This window comes from Palaemon carinicauda, chromosome 45, assembly GCF_036898095.1.
Source record: "Palaemon carinicauda isolate YSFRI2023 chromosome 45, ASM3689809v2, whole genome shotgun sequence".
Classification (NCBI taxonomy): Eukaryota; Metazoa; Arthropoda; class Malacostraca; order Decapoda; family Palaemonidae; genus Palaemon; species Palaemon carinicauda.
In genome coordinates, this window is record NC_090769.1 from 26,754,515 (window position 1) to 26,772,809 (window position 18,295).

The following is an 18,295-nucleotide window of genomic DNA, read 5'->3' on the forward strand; positions in this document are numbered from 1 at the left end:
GACTGACAGACTAAGTACTGCCTAATACTGTATTTAGTTTTATATCACAGTAGAAGTATTGGATCAATGAATGAAAACATTTCAGCAAGTGTACAGTACATCTGTACTACATACTGTACATGGTAAAACTACGGTACAGTACAGTGTGTAACAATAGTCATCGGGACAGTCGTACTGTACTGTAAACGTTCACTGTTTCTGGCAGGACGACTTGCACAGTTTGACAACTCACTATACACATATTCTACATTTACATATTGTTGAGTACAGTAGTATTTACGCACAGTACTGTACAGTATAGTTAATAAAAAATATTATACATTACAGTAATACTGCACTGTACAATATGTATGTAATGATATCTAAAATTCACTAAGTGTACACATTTTATACAAAGACCACTAACCATTTCCGTACGAAGTTCTACACAGTCACGAAGGAAGATGAAACTCCTGATATGTCGTGTCTTGCTCAATACTATAGGGAATCACACATCTACAGTACATTAAACGGTAAATATATACATTGTACAGGAGTATTTACCATACAAATGCATCACTTTTTTACACCAAAACGTGATTTTGCTAAAAAAGGACCTAAGTGGGAGATGCACACGCAAACGTTGATGCAAAAATGAGGCCGAGTGAGCGAGAGATGGGGAGATGTGCTTTGTGGAGAGGGAAATTTTGCGGAGAATGCCAAATATGTAATTTTTATTTAATAGGTTATACAGTTCCCTGTATGGCGAACGAGCAAAATCGTGAAGAATGAACCTGCAAAAATTGAGGACTGACTATTATATGCATGTATATATAGTGTTCATATAAATATATGACGTGCATTTATGTAAAAAATAGCTACAGGTGACATTTGATCAGCATATCCCAATTATTAAAGATTAATTTGTATTTTTCCTGGCTATAAAAACCTGAGTCCTTTACGTAGGGAGCACATTTTTACCGTGAGCTGAGCAGTTGTTGAATTGTTTAAAGGACCAGTTAAGCAAAAGATAGGAGCCCTGCCCTCTGATCTGTAAACTCAAACACTGATAATCATTCAGCTTAGGACTGAGATGGGTGGTACAGGAGGAAAGTAAAATCTAATAGTATATTACTCGGTTTGTATAGCTAGGAAAAATAAAAAAAGACCTTAAAAATTTGTGACTTTTTCCTATGCAAATGCAAACCATCATTCCTCAGGTAAGGAGACTCACTGCTTGGTGAGTAGGTTCTTTTTCTTCCCTGGAAATGTCAATCTATCTTGACCTGTATGGGAGCAAAAGAGATGACTAGAAAACTCCTATGTCTATCATTGAGATTAATAGGCTCTGGCCTCACGCAATGACACCGGTGGGTGGAAATACAGGGCCGCAACCCCTGTCATGCTTGGTTACAGAGGCAGCCCGTGACCCGAACTGGGGCGAGGCTCGAAGCTGCATCCCATGGTCACAGCCACGGCCAAGTGTATCAGGGGCCCCTGCATGGAGTCGTAACACCAGTCCTGCTTGGCTACCAGGACAGCCAGAGATCCAAACTCTGCCACAGTGGAGCAGAGGCTCAAAGCTGTGACATGGGGGTTACAACCCCAGTCCCATGCATTACTTCTAGGGTCTGAAACACGGCGCCAACACAAGTGAACCTGGCCACCTGTGTAAGATTGAAGCGGCAACCCTGGGTATCAGGCCCCCAAGCAAGGAGCCGTAACACCATTACCGTTTCAGCTTAGCTACTGTGGTAGCCAGGGATCCAAGCCCATTCCCAGGGGATCGACATATGAGGGCCGTGGCTCCCCTCCTCACGGGGTTGGGAATCACTAGGGTGTCGTCAACCCATCCTAAGAGACGTGGTGTTGAGAGGAGCCCCTTCCTATGACAATGGCTGACAGGTCTTCCTCCACTTCTTCATCTTAGAACTGAACAGATTCATAAGTTGAAGAGTATGATGTGCAAGAAGAATGCACATGTTTCTTCATCCTCCAACCCTAACCTCAGGCTTTGCAAGCAGAGAAGTCAAAGTCCAAAAAACCCAGACAACGATGCTTCCCCAAGTGAAGAAGCCACAGGGGTTGCTACAACAGGAACCAAACCACTGAGGAACACTATCACAGGGAGGGATAGTCACACTCACAGGGGAGTGGAAACCTCAGTGTCCCCCACCACAAGGGTCAGGGTGAAGCTCAGGGAGAGGGGTTGCTAAGGATGATGCATGGAAATCAATCCCGGCACTTTGGGGGGGGGGGGGGGGATTTCCCTTCAGATCTAGGGGACCCAAGGAGGAGGAGGAGCCACTGACAACCTTCACCACCAGTGGTATCAAGAGAGAGACAAGCACTGGGGAGCCTACCTAAAAGACCTAAGAAGTCCAAAACCTTCCTTATGTCACACTCGTCATCAACCTCCAACCTCTGCTGGGGTGCAGGAAACGCAGGAAGAACCAGATATGTCACCAGAACCTGGAAGCCTGCCGACATAGGTCTGAGGGCTTCTTGCTCCTAACACATGCTCCCCATGGAAGTAAGCGCAGGAGGGGCAATAAGAGATGCACCTAATGAGTGGAAGGAATAAGCAAAGCTCTCACATAGCATATACCTGACACCGCATAGTTGACCACTACCTATGCTCGGCACGAGGGGACAACTGAGAACACACATGCCCACCCTCCCACAATTGTCTTGCTTCACATTAACAATCAACAGCCAGCATTCACTTCCTGAAAGAAAAAGAAAAATTCGCTTAAGGTTTGTACTAATATACTCGATGCGGCCGAAAACACAAGTGAAGAGACTGACAGGTAAGGGGGCTGAACTCCTCGCCCCCTTTCCTACTTGTCGCTTAACTGCTTATTCAAATGATTTAACGGCTGTCCAGCTAGTGCTGAAATCATACTTCCCACCTAAAGGATGATGGTTTGCATTCATATAGAAACTAATAATTATGTATTATAGTCATGAAAGGAAAAGTGAGAATACTTGATTGGAGTTAGTACTTTTGTCTTATTGGTGACATCAAGTTATTTTTTGTTTTCTTTTTATGTCTATAATAAATACATACATACATATATATATATATATATATATATATATATATATATATATATATATATATATATATATATATATATATATATATATATATATATATATATATATATATATATATATATATATATATATATATATATATATAACCTAAGGTTAATGAAACAAATATAGGAAGGTGATACTTTAGTACGGCAAACAGAAAACATTAGGCCAGAAGATAAAAAAATGCCAAGGAAAAGAGAATTTCCTATTATATAAACTCTGGATTCCAGAAACTACTGTTGCATTATAGAACTGTATTTAACAAATGCTGAAAAATCTTTATATGCAACTAGAAACCCATCAAACACATCTTTTATCTATTAACAGTTACACATCACATTTTCTGTCTTCTACAATTCAACTTGTTTTACAAAATATTTACCATACAGAAAGTTCAAGAAGATTGAAGCTTAAGCTCTTCAATAGGTATGAAAGCTGGTTTCATTTTTTTCCAAATCCTTTTAAATCTTCTTTTATTCTCCACTGCATCAAATGCATGCACGTTATAGCATCCTCTGCGCTATCGTGACCTGAAACTAAAAATAGACGTTCTTTGAAATTAAAAATTCGTGCAGTCGCTAGACAGAAATCAAACACTACAAATAGAGCTAAGGGGCATAAAAACAATTAGGATAGCGCCAACGTATCCCTGCGTGTCGTAAGAGGCGACTAAAAGGGACGGGACAAGGGGGCTGGGAACCCCCTCTCCTGTATTTACAATCCTGTGAGACATCATCAAAGAGATGGAGCTAGGGGAAGAGTGACTGCTCCCCACACTTTTGTTTCTTTTGTTTGATGTCGGCTACCCCCCAAAACTGGGGGAAATGCCTTGGTATATGTATGTACATTGTAATTACAAACTGCCAAATTTCTTGGTATATGTATGTATGTACATTGTAATTACAAACTGCCAAATTTCTAGACTTTAACCAACATATTCAAATGGGAAACTTCTTGATACATACAGTCTACCAAAGGGGTAAAGCCTCAGTCTATATACCACATGCAGTTGAATGTATATTTGTATATCCAGAAGGAAGGTGGATGGGACTTTGGCTTAAGCCAATTGTTGTGAGGGAGAAGGGACCTTAATTTCCAAACTCACTGACTTTAGTACCACAAGGATGTAATAGCAACAAGAGTGCATTAAGCTGCAAAGATTTAGCTTGTACATTACAGTGGCAAGAGGAGTTTGAGGGTGACGAAGCAAGTAGGATGACTATAGTTCACTTGACCATAATTTTCTCGATAAATTAAATATTCACTTTTTTAATTAACAAATCACTAGATTACTGGCGGGTTTATTTAGGTTGTCCCCTAAATCTCGATTTATTTGCTAATTAAGATTAAACAAGTCATCTTCCTACATCAAGAAAGAGACGAGAGTATTTTAATGATAAATAAGAATAAAAATAGGTGGCACTTTTAAGCAAATTTATTTTATTCCCTTTATTTTAAACTTAGAGTTTTCATTGAAAAAGATTTTCTACCCCAATAGAAAGTCCTATTTGATGATAAAATAATTTGAACTTGATAATTCAGACAAAAATTATTATTTATTAAAAAGAACCCTTTACTCCTAATAAAAGGAAAATATGAATGCCTCTCACCTTTGCTCTCTAAATATATTTATTCCTATATTTTCATCTTTAAAAAACTAATTTTTTTTCCGCATGCCTTGACTCACCCTATGAGAGAGTGATTGTTTAGCTACCCAGTTTCAAGATGTTTATGGAGGGATTGAGATGGGAAGTAAAAGAGCGAGATATCTATCCTTTTGGTAGAAGAGCAAATGAATGATGGTGCTCCTGTTTTACCAGGTTATGGATTATTACAAAAACCATTTCATGTTTTAGTGTATGCTTCCATTTATCTTGACTGTTAACTTAACTAATTTGACCAGAGAATTTGTTTATAACTCATGCTTTTTAACTTTAACTAAACCACATAAAAAGTAATTATTTGTAGAGTATAAAAGACTATTGCTATCCATTAATTTATAAGTATGTTCAGCCAAGAATGAAATATAGACTCTATAAACAATGGCTTCTTCATGGTAGTGGAGAAAACAATAGTAATTTTTGCCTGTTCTAATCAACAAAGTATTACACTAGAGGTTACAAAATATCTACCAAAATAAATCTAATAGCTACAGATTACTGTATATTTGTACTGACTAAAATAATTCTGACCATGGAAGGAAGTAATACGTACCATCATTTTGTATAATTTTCTTTAGATATTCGGATGCCAAATTTTTCAATGCCCTCTTATATGGCGGTCCCATTTTATGTGGAAAGACAACGCTTGTGTCTACAACAGTATCATGGATGAGCTGAAAATAGAGAGAGAAAAAGAAATAGTTTACTACTGAGCAATAATTTTATTTACGTGATACAATGTCTTGACAAGTTTACAAACAAGACAAACAATATTTATTCAATCTACACTACAAACCTAACATTTCAGGACAGAGGAGCCCATAATGAAACAAGATGTAATAACTGATTACGTGAAAAAATATGCTCCTCATTGATAAATCAGGTATGCAAATAGTCAGTAGAGCATACAAGGAAAGCAATGAAATGGTACATTAAATTATTTTTCTACTTAAGGATTATATGCCTATTTGAAGCTCAAAAACTATATAAACATAGTACAACCCTAATTACAATTGGTAGACGAAGAGGATGACACCCTAATTACAATTGGCAATGACAAGGAAGAGGAATGCGCACGTTTATTCCACTTTCAAACCCTCACCTCAGGGTCTGAGCGACCAACAACAACAAAGTTCCCCTAAGGGGGAGAAACCACCTGGGTTGCTCCAACAGGAATGACAACACACGGCGAACACTGTCAAGGGGGAGGGAGTAGGCACACTGACAGGGGCCTACGATATAGATACAAGCGGGATCACTGGCACAGATGGAGTGGGAATTACAGGTAGTCGTCAACTTACAACCTATGCGACTTACGACTTCGATTTTAGGACCACTTTTTCACTGTGATGAGATCACTAGTCTGTCGGAAATAGTACACTAATAGGACCACTATTTCCTTAGAAATAACCTATTTTCTTGTATAAAAATCAATTAATTTATCTTGGTAAGTTAGTATTTTGATGTTAATATGAAGCGTCCATTTAACTAAAAAAAAATATATCAAGAAAAGTTTTAATATCTCGAGTTCATACTGTATTATGTCTGGTGATGTCATATTTCTGTCGAAGCCGCGGGCAAATCGAGTGATTTCCTTTCAATAGGTTATCAATTAGTGTTAGTGTTCCCATAGTTGAAATATCGAGTAGCGATAGAAAGTATTTCATGGGGCTGTATCAGCTGTTATAATCACTACGCAGCATAAATTTGACTCCACACGAGGAGAGCCTATCATATTTTACGCGAGTTTCATTTTATATGTTTCATCTCTGATAGTAATGTAGATCAATATTTATTTAATGAAAGTACATTAATAGGAAAAATATTTTCTTAAAGTAATATATTTTCTTTTACATTATAAAAATAAAATACTTCTGCTGGATAAGTTAGTATTTTTTTCTTGGACGAAAAACAGCATGGTTTTACATATTTCGCAAGTCATTCTTTGTTGAGTTCAATCAAAGCGCACACGGCTGGTGAAGTCATATTTTGGCTGGAAGGCGAGGGGCAAATCCAGTGATTTTCTATCGATTTGTTACCGGGTAATCTTATTATTCCCATCATTGAAACATTGAGTAACGATACCTAGTATTTCAGTTGTCTGTATTATTTATGAATAGCCTACAGTACTATTTACCATAAATTTAAGAAAAGCAGCACCATACAATAAGTCTGTGCATTATCGAAACAAATTGCATGCACTAAATACCCACCTTTAATGCATGGAAGTCAGATTCAAGACTGTGTCCTATTAGTATCGTCTTGTCTGAAAACTTTGCCAGCAAAGATGCTTGCACATCACGTATATTTGTTTTTACATCATCCATGTCACTTTCAGTTATTCCTGAGAATCTACGGAGAAAAAAAAAAAAAAACATTCAGCATTTTTAAAAAAATCATGTTGCAGTTTAATCAGTTGCTTAGCATGTATGAAAGGGATCTTTAGTTAAAAATATTTGCTGAGTAAAAGATGATTGACAAGTTGACAATATTCACATTGATTGCCTTTACTGCCTCAGACCAAGATCCATTACACAAAAAAAAAAAAAAAAAAAAAAAAAAAAAAAAAAAAAAAAAAAACTAGACCTCAATAAAGCATGTAAAAATGTGAAGTGGTAATGCAAAGTTCCATAATGCATTCTACCTTCTAGGAAAACCAAAGATTATTCAGGACAAAAACTTCTCAAAACACCAATTTCTTAGAGGTAAAAAGTGATCCACCTCTGAGGTTCCACTGTACTGGATTACGAATTACATATACCGTATCATAAGTTAATCAATACAATCCCTACAAAAGATCATGTATGAGTATATCTATGAAATAGTCAAGCAATATATAGCTCTGGGACTTCCCAGGAAACAGCAATGATCTTGGTTTTCGACTAATCTATTCTAATTAAGTGGTGGTAAAGACAGATAAATGTGTTGGCCAGTAGCAAATAAACATCAGCATAAAAGTTTATATCATACTAGCTAAACACAAGAGTAAAAGGTTAAAAGATTTTAAGCGTAGCCGCGTTACCCCATATGAATGGGAAAAAGGCACACTGATAGAAGACGATAAGGGAGCGTGTTTATACACACAATCTCCTCAAATGGAAAAATAAGCAAAATGCACTTTATCCTAAGAACTTGAGAAAATGTATATTGTGACAGTAATGGTTACTCTATTTGTGGTCTAGTAAAAATGCTGCAAGACTTTTCCAGTAGACATGTAATGAAAGATATAAATTAAAATACTACCAACAATACAAGATTCTATTAAGCAATTGCTTTAAAAGGCAGCCAGTAGCCATATAAGACCAAAATAAAAGACTGGGGAAGCCAATTCCTTAGTCTCTAACTTATCCAAAACTTGAGAGAATCGGACTTACAACATTAGGAATAAGATGATCTAAAGAAGCACAATAAAACAGGTCAGAAGAATAAAAGCTTAAAACTAAGATGAACAGACAGGCAAGTTAAGTATGAGCTAAGCCAGTAAACTGGCTCTATCTTGAATGACTAATAAAGGTCTACATACTGTACAGCATACTCCATTCCATTCATCCAATGGATCTTAGACCATAAATTCCCCACTTAATTTAAAGTTATGTTAAATTTTCTAAGGATAATTTGAAAAAGAACTAAGTCTAAATTAGAAAAAAAAAATTTATGCCAGAGTATTTCTTCTGCTGGGACATATTGTTAGAAATATAAACAACTTATCGTTGGGATATGTTCTCATGATTTACGATTCTGAAAATATACAAAAATGTGTGTAAATTGATTTTGTGATACAATCAAAATAATGAACTATTAAATTCAGAAAATATGTATCTCACACACATCCAAGTCATGGAAGTATCAACTTTGGTTATCAGATACACCCCATGTTTTGGATCTGTAACCTTTGTGTTTAGTATGCGGTACTTTAAAATTTCTTTACCTTTATTAGCATTTTTACAATAGTTCATTAAGTTACTTGTCATTTTTATTTTAAGAGATGATTAATTCGCGAAGAGAGAGAGAGCAAGTTTAATGCATTTATATATTATATTACGTAAAATTCCATGGATAAGAAGTTTGAATTCTGAGCGCAGTATGATCCCAAATGAATGCACAGTGCATAAAGGTGAGGATATTGTATGAATGAGATAGTACAGTACATGAAACAAAACAAAGCTCAGGAACATAATTTTAGTGCTAAACTTAATTTTAGTGCTAAACTAATATTCTTTTCTCCAAATTAGCTTTCTGTAATATTTCTTAAACAAAGAGACATGGAACAAACTGAGAAGAAAGCTCTCCGAGATGCGTGCTAGGATTAAAATATAAACCAACATGAATTTGATGTGTATACTCTGTGTACATAACTATAACTCGAAAGAATATTATTATTACTGTATTATTATTATTTTTTCAATATTAAACTTAGCCGGTGATCATATAAGCTGTCAGCTCTGCTGCCCGACAGAAAAACCTAAGGACAAAATACGCCAGCGATCGCTATACAGGTGGGGGTGTACATCAACAGCGCCATCTGTCGAGCAGGTACTCAAGTACTCCATGTAAACACAGAACCAATTTTCTCTCTGTCGTGCCACCGGCAAGACCTACTAAATACGCTGTTGCTTACTGGATTGGTTTTCACAGATTTTGGTGAAGTACTCATTTCTAGTTATTAGCTTTCGCTTTGCAGAGGTTATCTTCAATACTTCCTTGCATTCTTTGATTGAATTTTGGATTATTTGTTGACGACTTGGATAGATTTTGAATTCCCCTTTGACTAATTCAAGATGGCTGACCCTTCTCAAGTCCCTAAATACAGAAAGTGTAGTGCTAGGGACTGTTCAAGGCGTCTTCCGAAGGCCTCTATCGATCCGCACACCATTTGTTCCAATTGTCGGGGTAAAACCTGTCAATTGGAAGATCGATGTGAGGAATGCGTTGGGCTTTCGGAATTCGATTTTCTCGAATTCCTGAAATATTCACGTAGGCTAGAGAGAGATAAGAGTCAGGAGAAGTTCATCTCGCTCCGTTGATTTTTCCTCTCCCCATGCCCCACAACCTATTCCTTCCCCTGTAGTGGTTGCTCCTGATCCCCTTTCTAGCACTCAACAACCTTCGATGGCGGATATGATGCGTGCCATCCAGGCTCTGGGTGAGAGAGTCGAGTCATTGGCGAGTGACCGTAATCAACTCATGGCAGACGTCAAGGAGTTGAAGGGTAAGAGTGCAGTGGGTAGTGACAAAGTGAGTGGTAGTGTTGTGGAAAGTGTTAGTGTTGCGCTTGAGGGTGCGTCTGTTCGTGCCTGTCGTCCTCCCAGTCCGGGACCTCTTGCAAGCTCCCAAGCCCAGGGGAGAAGCAATGTCGTACGACAAAAGGGTTCGACAGGCTTTAATCAGCGGACAGACGTTCCCTCCGTGGTTTCGGACGTATCTTGCCAAGATCGCCCCACCCACAAGAAGACGAGAGAGCCCATTTATTCCTCGTCTGCGGAAGATGTTTCTCGGAAGAAACAATGGACCAAGGTCTCACGACCTCTCAAACGCAAGGTCCCTTCCGCGCAAGTCCAACGGCCCAGTTGTAGCCACTGGGTCAGTTCGGACTCGCTGCAGTCTTCCGATGACTGCACACCTCCTAAGAGAGGCAAAGTGGTACCGCAACAGGCAGTAACACCGTCTGTTGCCGCACCTGCTACTGTAGACCCTAAGTGGGCTTTGCTGCAGACCATGCAGACACAGTTGTCATCTTTAATGCAGGACTTTCGTGCGGAGAAGGTTGACGCTGCACCCGTTAGCCTACAACCAACCACGGTTGTGCGTCCAGTTGACGCTGAGGCTACCTTCTCCCGCACTCCAGCTGTGAGAGTCCCGCCACCCATGCGCACTGTACCCTGCCAGCCGCATGTTGACGTTCGCCGACGCACGGAACCCTCCGTTGACGTTCGCGAGTTACAACAACAACAACCTAAGTTGTTTTGTTTTGACGCGGTGCGTCAACCTCCGCAACCCACTGTGGTTACCCCTACTCGCCCACAGCAGACTAGAGAGTCGGGAGTAGACGCTTTGCGCCCCCGCGCAGCTATGGTTGTTGCCAGCTCACAGACTGACCAACAGTTCCATGACGTTGCGTCCAGTGCAGTCACGCATGCACCCGTGCTGCCGGACTCAGCTGACCAGCCAATGCCTACTCCTTTGCCGCTTCCTCCTCAGCATTCAGACGATGGACTCTCTGATGATGACGACGCTGCACACCTTGACGACCCGCACACGGACATCGACGAACCCAAGACCACGCCTCCCTCCTTGGACTTTAGGAAAGTACTTGCACTGTTCAAGGATATGTATCCCGATCAGTTTGTTTCTGCGGCCCCACGCTCACCTCCATCTGAGTTCGCTTTAGGCACGCAGTCATCCGCGCCTGCCTTTACGAAGCTCGTCCTCGCCCGCTCGTCCAAGAGAGCTTTAAGGGTGTTGGGAGATTGGATGCAGTCCAAAAAGCACCTTGGGAAGACAGCATTCTTGTTTCCCCCTGCGAAACTCGCTTCCAGATCGAGCGTCTGGTATGCCACGGGAGAAGTTCTCGGCTTGGGAGTTCCTGCCTCTGCCCAGGGCGACTTCTCAAGTCTAGTAGACTCTCCCCGCAGGCTGGCCATGAGACGCTCCAAGATTTGTTGGACTCCTTCAGATTTAGATCATCTGATGAAAGGAGTGTTCAGAGCCTTCGAAGTGTTTAACTTTTTGGATTGGTGTTTGGGAGCGTTGAGCAGGAAGACCTCCCCTTCTGACAAGGAAACTTCCATGCTCATTATGTCCTGCATGGACAAGGCCATACGGGACGGTTCCAGTGAGCTTGCGGCTTCGTTCGTTTCCGGGGTCCTTAAGAAACGGGAAAACCTTTGCTCCTTCTTGTCAGCTGGAGTAACACAATGTCAGAAATCGGAGCTTATGTTTGCTCCTCTCTCGAAGTGCCTTTTCCCAGAGGAGTTGATCAAGGAGATTGCTGCCTCCTTGATTCAAAAAGACACGCATGACCTGGTTGCGTCATCCGCACGCAAAGCCACCCCTTTGCCTACCGTGTCTAGACCCAGGATGGATACTCCAGCGTCAAGATTTATTCCGCCCTTTCGTGGCAGAGCCACCAGCAGAGGAGGTGCTCGTGCCGAAGGGAAACGTGGGAGCAAGAAGAAAGGTACCAAGTCCTTTAGAGGCAGAGTCTGACTGCCCCCTTCTTCAGACAGCAGTGGGAGCCAGACTCAAGAACTACTGGCAGTCCTGGGAGAACAGGGGCGCAGATGCACAATCTGTGAAGTGGCTCAGAGAAGGGTACAAGATCCCATTCTTGCGCAAGCCCCCTCTAGCAACGACTCCCATCAACCTCTCTCCCAGGTACAGAGAGGAGGACAAGAGACTAGCGTTGAAGCAAGAGGTGTCTCTCTTACTAGAAAAGGGAGCGGTAGTCAAAGTCCGGGACCATCAATCCCCGGGCTTCTACAACCGTCTCTTCTTAGTGGTAAAGAAGACAGGAGGGTGGAGACCGGTGCTAGACGTCAGTGCTCTGAATGTCTTTGTCACAAAGCAGACGTTCGCCATGGAGACGACAAAGTCTGTTCTAGCAGCGGTCAGGAAGGAAGACTGGATGGTCTCTTTAGACCTCAAGGACGCTTACTTTCACGTCCCCATCCACCCAGATTCCCAACCTTTTCTAAGGTTCGTTTACGGGAAGGTTGTCTACCAATTTCAAGCCCTGTGCTTTGGCCTAAGCACGGCGCCTCTTGTCTTTACGAAACTGATGAGGAATATTGCCAAATTCCTGCATTTAGCAGACATCAGAGCCTCCCTCTATTTGGACGACTGGCTTTTAAGAGCTTCGTCCAGTCGTCGCTGTCTGGAGAATCTAAAGTGGACTCCTAGATCTGACCAAGGAATCGGGTCTCCTGGTCAATATGGAAAAGTCCCAACTGGTCCCATCCCAAACTACAGCGTACCTAGGGATGGAGATTCACAGTCAAGCTTTTCGGGCTTTTCCGTCGGCCCCCAGAATAAGTCAAGCCCAAGGATGCATCCAGAACATGCTAATGAAGGACCGATGTTCAGTCAGACAGTGGATGAGTCTGATAGGGACGCTTTCATCACTGGACCAGTTCATTGCGTTAGGGAGACTGCACCTCCGTCCCCTTCAATTTCACCTGGCTGTTCACTGGAGAAAGGACAAGACGCTAGAAGCGGTCTCGATCCCTATTTCCGAGAAGATGAAGTCATCACTGACCTGGTGGAAGGACAACATCAACCTCAGAGAGGGTCTGCCCCTGACTGTTCAGACCCCCAACCACGTTCTCTTCTCGGACGCATCGGACACGGGCTGGGGTGCGGCATTAGACGGTCGGGAATGCTCGGGCACCTGGAACTCGGAGCAAAGAGCGTTACATATCATCTGCAAGGAGCTACTGGCAGTTCATCTGGCCTTGAAAAGCTTCAAGGCAAGGTGGTGGAGGTGAACTCCGACAACACCACGGCCTTGGCGTACATCTCCAAGCAAGGAGGGACCCATTCTATGAAGTTGTACGAGATCGCAAGGGACCTCCTCACCTGGTCAAGAGATCTAAACCTGTCTCTAGTAACGAGGTTCATTCAAGGCAACATGAATGTCATGGCGGACCGCCTCAGTCGGAAGGGTCAAATCATCCCAACAGAATGGACCCTTCACAAGAATGTATGCAAGAGACTTTGGGCCACATGGGGCCAACCTACCATAGATCTCTTTGCAACCTCAATGACCAAGAGGCTCCCAAATTATTGCTCGCCAATCCCGGACCCAGCAGCAGTTCATATAGATGCTTTTCTACTGGATTGGTCCCATCTAGACCTTTATGCATTCCCCCCGTTCAAGATTGTCAACAAGGTACTGCAGAAGTTCGCCTCTCACGAAGGGACAAGGTTGACGTTGGTTGCTCCCCTCTGGCCCGCGAGAGAATGGTTCACCGAGGTACTGCAATGGCTGGTGGACGTTCCCAGAACTCTTCCGCTAAGAGTGGACCTTCTACGTCAGCCACACGTAAAGAAGGTACACCCAAGCCTCCACGCTCTTCGTCTGACTGCCTTCAGACTATCGAAAGACTCTCGAGAGCTAGAGGCTTTTCGAAGGAGGCAGCCAGGGCGATTGCTAGAGCAAGGAGGACATCCACTCTTAGAGTCTACCAGTCGAAGTGGGAAGTCTTCCGAAGCTGGTGCAAGTCGGTATCAGTATCCTCAACCAGTACCTCTGTAACTCAAATAGCTGACTTCCTTTTATACCTGAGGAAGGAAAGATCTCTTTCAGCTCCCACGATCAAGGGTTACAGAAGCATGTTGGCAGCAGTCTTCCGTCACAGAGGCTTAGATCTTTCCAACAACAAAGATCTACAGGACCTCCTTAAGTCTTTTGAGACCTCGAAGGAGCGTCGTTTGGCCACACCAGGTTGGAATTTAGACGTGGTACTAAGATTCCTTATGTCAGAAAGGTTCGAGCCGCTACAATCAGCCTCCTTTAAAGATCTCACTTTAAAGACTCTTTTCCTCGTCTGCTTAGCTACAGCTAAAAGAGTCAGTGAGATACACGCCTTCAGCAGGAACATCGGATTTTCATCTGAAACGGCTACATGTTCTTTGCAGCTTGGTTTTCTAGCCAAAAACGAACTACCTTCTCGTCCTTGGCCGAAATCGTTCGATATTCCAAGCCTTTCTAATTTGGTTGGAAATGAACTAGAAAGAGTCTTGTGCCCTGTTAGAGCTCTTAAGTTCTATTTAAAACGAACTAAACCTTTACGAGGACAGTCAGAAGCTTTATGGTGTGCTATTAAGAAACCTTCTTTACCTATGTCGAAGAATGCAGTTTCCTATTATATTAGACTGTTGATACGAGAAGCTCATTCCCATCTGAATGAGGAAGACCATGCTTTGCTGAAGGTAAGGACACATGAAGTTAGAGCTGTCGCAACTTCAGTGGCCTTCAAACAAAACAGATCTCTGCAGAGTATAATGGACGCAACCTATTGGAGAAGCAAGTCAGTGTTCGCGTCTTTTTATCTTAAAGATGTCCAGTCTCTTTACGAGAACTGCTACACCCTGGGACCATTCGTAGCAGCGAGTGCAGTAGTGGGTGAGGGTTCAACCACTACATTCCCCTAATTCCATAACCTTTTTTAATCTTTCTCTTGAAATGTTTTTCATTGTTGTTTTTGGGGTTGTCCGGAAGGCTAAGAAGCCTTTCGCATCCTGGTTGATTTGGCGGGTGGTCAAATTCTTTTCTTGAGAAGCGCCTAGATTAGAGGTTTTGATGAGGTCCTTTAGTATGGGTTGCAACCCTTGATACTTCAGCTCCTAGGAGTCGCTCAGCATCCTATGAGGATCGCGAGGCTCAGTAAGGAAGACGTACTTAAAAAGGCAGAGTAATTGTTCAAGTCGACTTCCTTACCAGGTACTTATTTATTTTATGTTTGTTATTTTGAATAACTGCTAAAATGAAATACAAAATACTTAGCTCTTAATAATGTAAACATGTAATGCTGGTCTCTACCCATCCCCCTGGGTGTGAATCAGCTTATATGATCACCGGCTAAGTTTAATATTGAAAAATGCTATTTTTATTAATAAAATAAATTTTTGAATATACTTACCCGGTGATCATATATTAAAGGACCCTCCCTTCCTCCCCAATAGAGACCCAGTGGACCGAGGAGAAAATTGGTTCTGTGTTTACATGGAGTACTTGAGTACCTGCTCGACAGATGGCGCTGTTGATGTACACCCCCACCTGTATAGCGATCGCTGGCGTATTTTGTCCTTAGGTTTTTCTGTCGGGCAGCAGAGCTGACAGCTTATATGATCACCGGGTAAGTATATTCAAAAATTTATTTTATTAATAAAAATAACATATTATTATTATTATTATTATTATTACTTGCTAAGCTTCAATCCTAGTTGGAAAAGCAAGATGCTATAAGCCAGGGGGCTCCAACAGGGAAAATAGCCCAGTGAGGAAAGGAAAAAGTGAAAAATAAAATATTTTAAGAAGAGTAACATCATTAAAATAAATATCTCCTATATAAACTATATAAACTTTAACAAAACAAGAGGAAGAGAAATTGGATAGAATAGTATGCCCCAGTGTACCCTCAAGCAAGAGAACTCTAACCCAAAACAGTGGAAGACCATGGTACAGAGGCTATGGCACTACCCAAGACTAGAGAACAATGGTTTGATTTTGGAGTGTCCTTCTCCTAGAAGAGCTGGTTACCATAGCTGAAGTCTCTCTTCTACCCTTAGCAAGAGGAAAGTGGGCAATGAACAATTACTCTACAGTAACCCCTTGGGTGAAGAAGAATTGTTTGGTAATCTCAGTGTTGTCAGGTGTATAAGGACAGAGGAGAATATTTAAAGAATAGGCCAGAACAAATAGCCAACTCATCTTATGAGGCAACCCTAAAACTCAAGAATGAACCACATTCAACATCTTGAGGACTGAAGTGCAAATCACTTACCTTGTATTATAATCAATAATAGGGTTTTCTGGCTTAACTAACTGTTCATATACAGTTTTCCCATCAGCATCAATGACAGTTATCCTGGTAAGCTCACTACCAGCGGTTGTATAACACATTTCACAATCTGTTGGATAATAAATCATAAACGTCTCAGATCATTAATAAAATCCTTCAAAAACCAAACTCTGTTAGATAATGAATGTTATCTTTATTGGTCGATACAACATAAGAACATTTGACTTTTGTTTTTAAATATAAATACTGTACAACCACAGATACCCGATAGAAAACATTTGAAGACATTAGTTAAGATAAAGTTATCCATGAAGTAGAGGTACACTTTTTCTTATCAATAAGAAAGCGCTTGAAACAACAAAGCATACGATTATTGAATGAGATTAAATAAAATTATAAGAACTCAATTGACCTGCATGCTTTACTGTACTTATTAATTGAACATTTATAAGAATATACATTTACATATTTGCCCATTGGAATATCATTAAAACTAATACAAAAAGCAGAATCACAGGCTTACCTAATGCAAACACGCCAAAATCATTATCTGCAGCATCTTTGGGTAACGTTCTAACATAACCATATAAATTATTAGGATCATAGTTCTGCGAAACGTGAGTTGTAGCCTGGGCACACCCTTCTGATTCCAAGTCACCACTACAACACGAATATCGTGTTTCTAATCCTGAGTAGCCTCTTCTTTTGTACGCACGGCCCCAGTGATGGACGCAAGGTCCAATCGACAGGGGAAATCCCCACTTATCAACCTTATATAATACAGAACATCTATCACAGTATCGTTCCACAGAACTTGGGCTCTGCTTCTTACGGGTGTCAACCTGGAAAAGAAATTTATGTATGACATATAAGACCAGCCAGAAAATATCTAAGTGATATAGGGGTGATTAACTACATTAACTTAGATAATCCAAGGGATAAAATGCACAAAATATGGAATCTAACTAAAAATAAAAATGGATATGTAGGTAAAACAAAGCAAAAAAAGGAAAACTAATAATTAAACTATGCTGATGGGTAAATAAAGCTATCTAAAATAGTAACATTTTATAAAAAAAAAAAAAACAAGAAATATATACTGTAATAGTGAAAATAAAAATTATGTAAAAGATATATGCAGAGCAAAATTAATCTATTTACAAATTACAACCTACCATAAGTAGTGGAGACTTGTATTTGGTGAGAAAATCAAAGGTAATTCAATTTTCACCTGAACCTCAATAATGATAGATTCCTTTTCTATAAAAATGACTAAAAATGTCCCACTATTGACTTCATAGCAAGCTCCTCTATTAAGGGGTAGTTTACACAGACATAAATACCACTATTAACAATGATGACTATGTTAACTGTTCAAAAAAGTATAACTTAAACCACTACTTTTACATCTAAAATAAGATAACCCTATTTTATATATTTCCATAAGAAACCCATACCGGATCGTTCTCTCGAGAACTATCATATCTATAATTAGAAGAGCAAAAAGAAAAATATCATACTTACCACTTTCACGATAGCTTTTCCTTTCTCATTCGGATCTGGGCTTGGATACCCGTTTTCTCCAAGTTGCTGATCCGTTAAAATATACTTTTTCAAGTAATGGTAGAAATTTGAACCTGCAGATAAAAATAGACATATATAGATAATACAAAGAGAAGATACAAAATCATTTAGGGTTATTATTGATATGTGTAATGATTGCAGTAACTAAAATACAAGGACAATACTCTCTACATGAATCAACAACTTTATAATATATCTATTTATCTATCTATCTATCTATCTATATATATACTGTATATATACTGCATATATATATATATATATATATATATATATATATATATATATATATATATATATATATATATATATATATATATATATATAAATTTCTACCTCATACTTGGGATCGAACGCTAGCCCCTTCTAATGAAAGGCCAGGTCGAAACCAACCATGCCACGAGAACCCATAAAGGAAATCCGAACCTGACACTAATCTAGCTGTCC

General features: G+C 40.3%; 1 protein-coding gene across 1 annotated transcript in view; it reads right to left on the bottom strand.

The window, feature by feature from the left end:
• Nucleotides 1-3,209: 3,209 nt before the first annotated feature.
• The window catches only part of LOC137634797 (zinc finger CCCH domain-containing protein 13-like), a 74,615-nt gene continuing 59,529 nt past the window's right edge, over nucleotides 3,210-18,295 (bottom strand). Inside the window, exons 12-17 of the mRNA XM_068367341.1 lie at nucleotides 17,789-17,901; nucleotides 16,788-17,106; nucleotides 16,247-16,373; nucleotides 6,956-7,094; nucleotides 5,296-5,416; nucleotides 3,210-3,617 (exon numbers count right to left, since the gene is read on the bottom strand). Coding sequence (XP_068223442.1) covers nucleotides 3,523-3,617; nucleotides 5,296-5,416; nucleotides 6,956-7,094; nucleotides 16,247-16,373; nucleotides 16,788-17,106; nucleotides 17,789-17,901 — 914 coding nt within the window. The 3' untranslated portion in view covers nucleotides 3,210-3,522. The remainder of the gene's footprint in view (nucleotides 3,618-5,295; nucleotides 5,417-6,955; nucleotides 7,095-16,246; nucleotides 16,374-16,787; nucleotides 17,107-17,788; nucleotides 17,902-18,295) is intronic.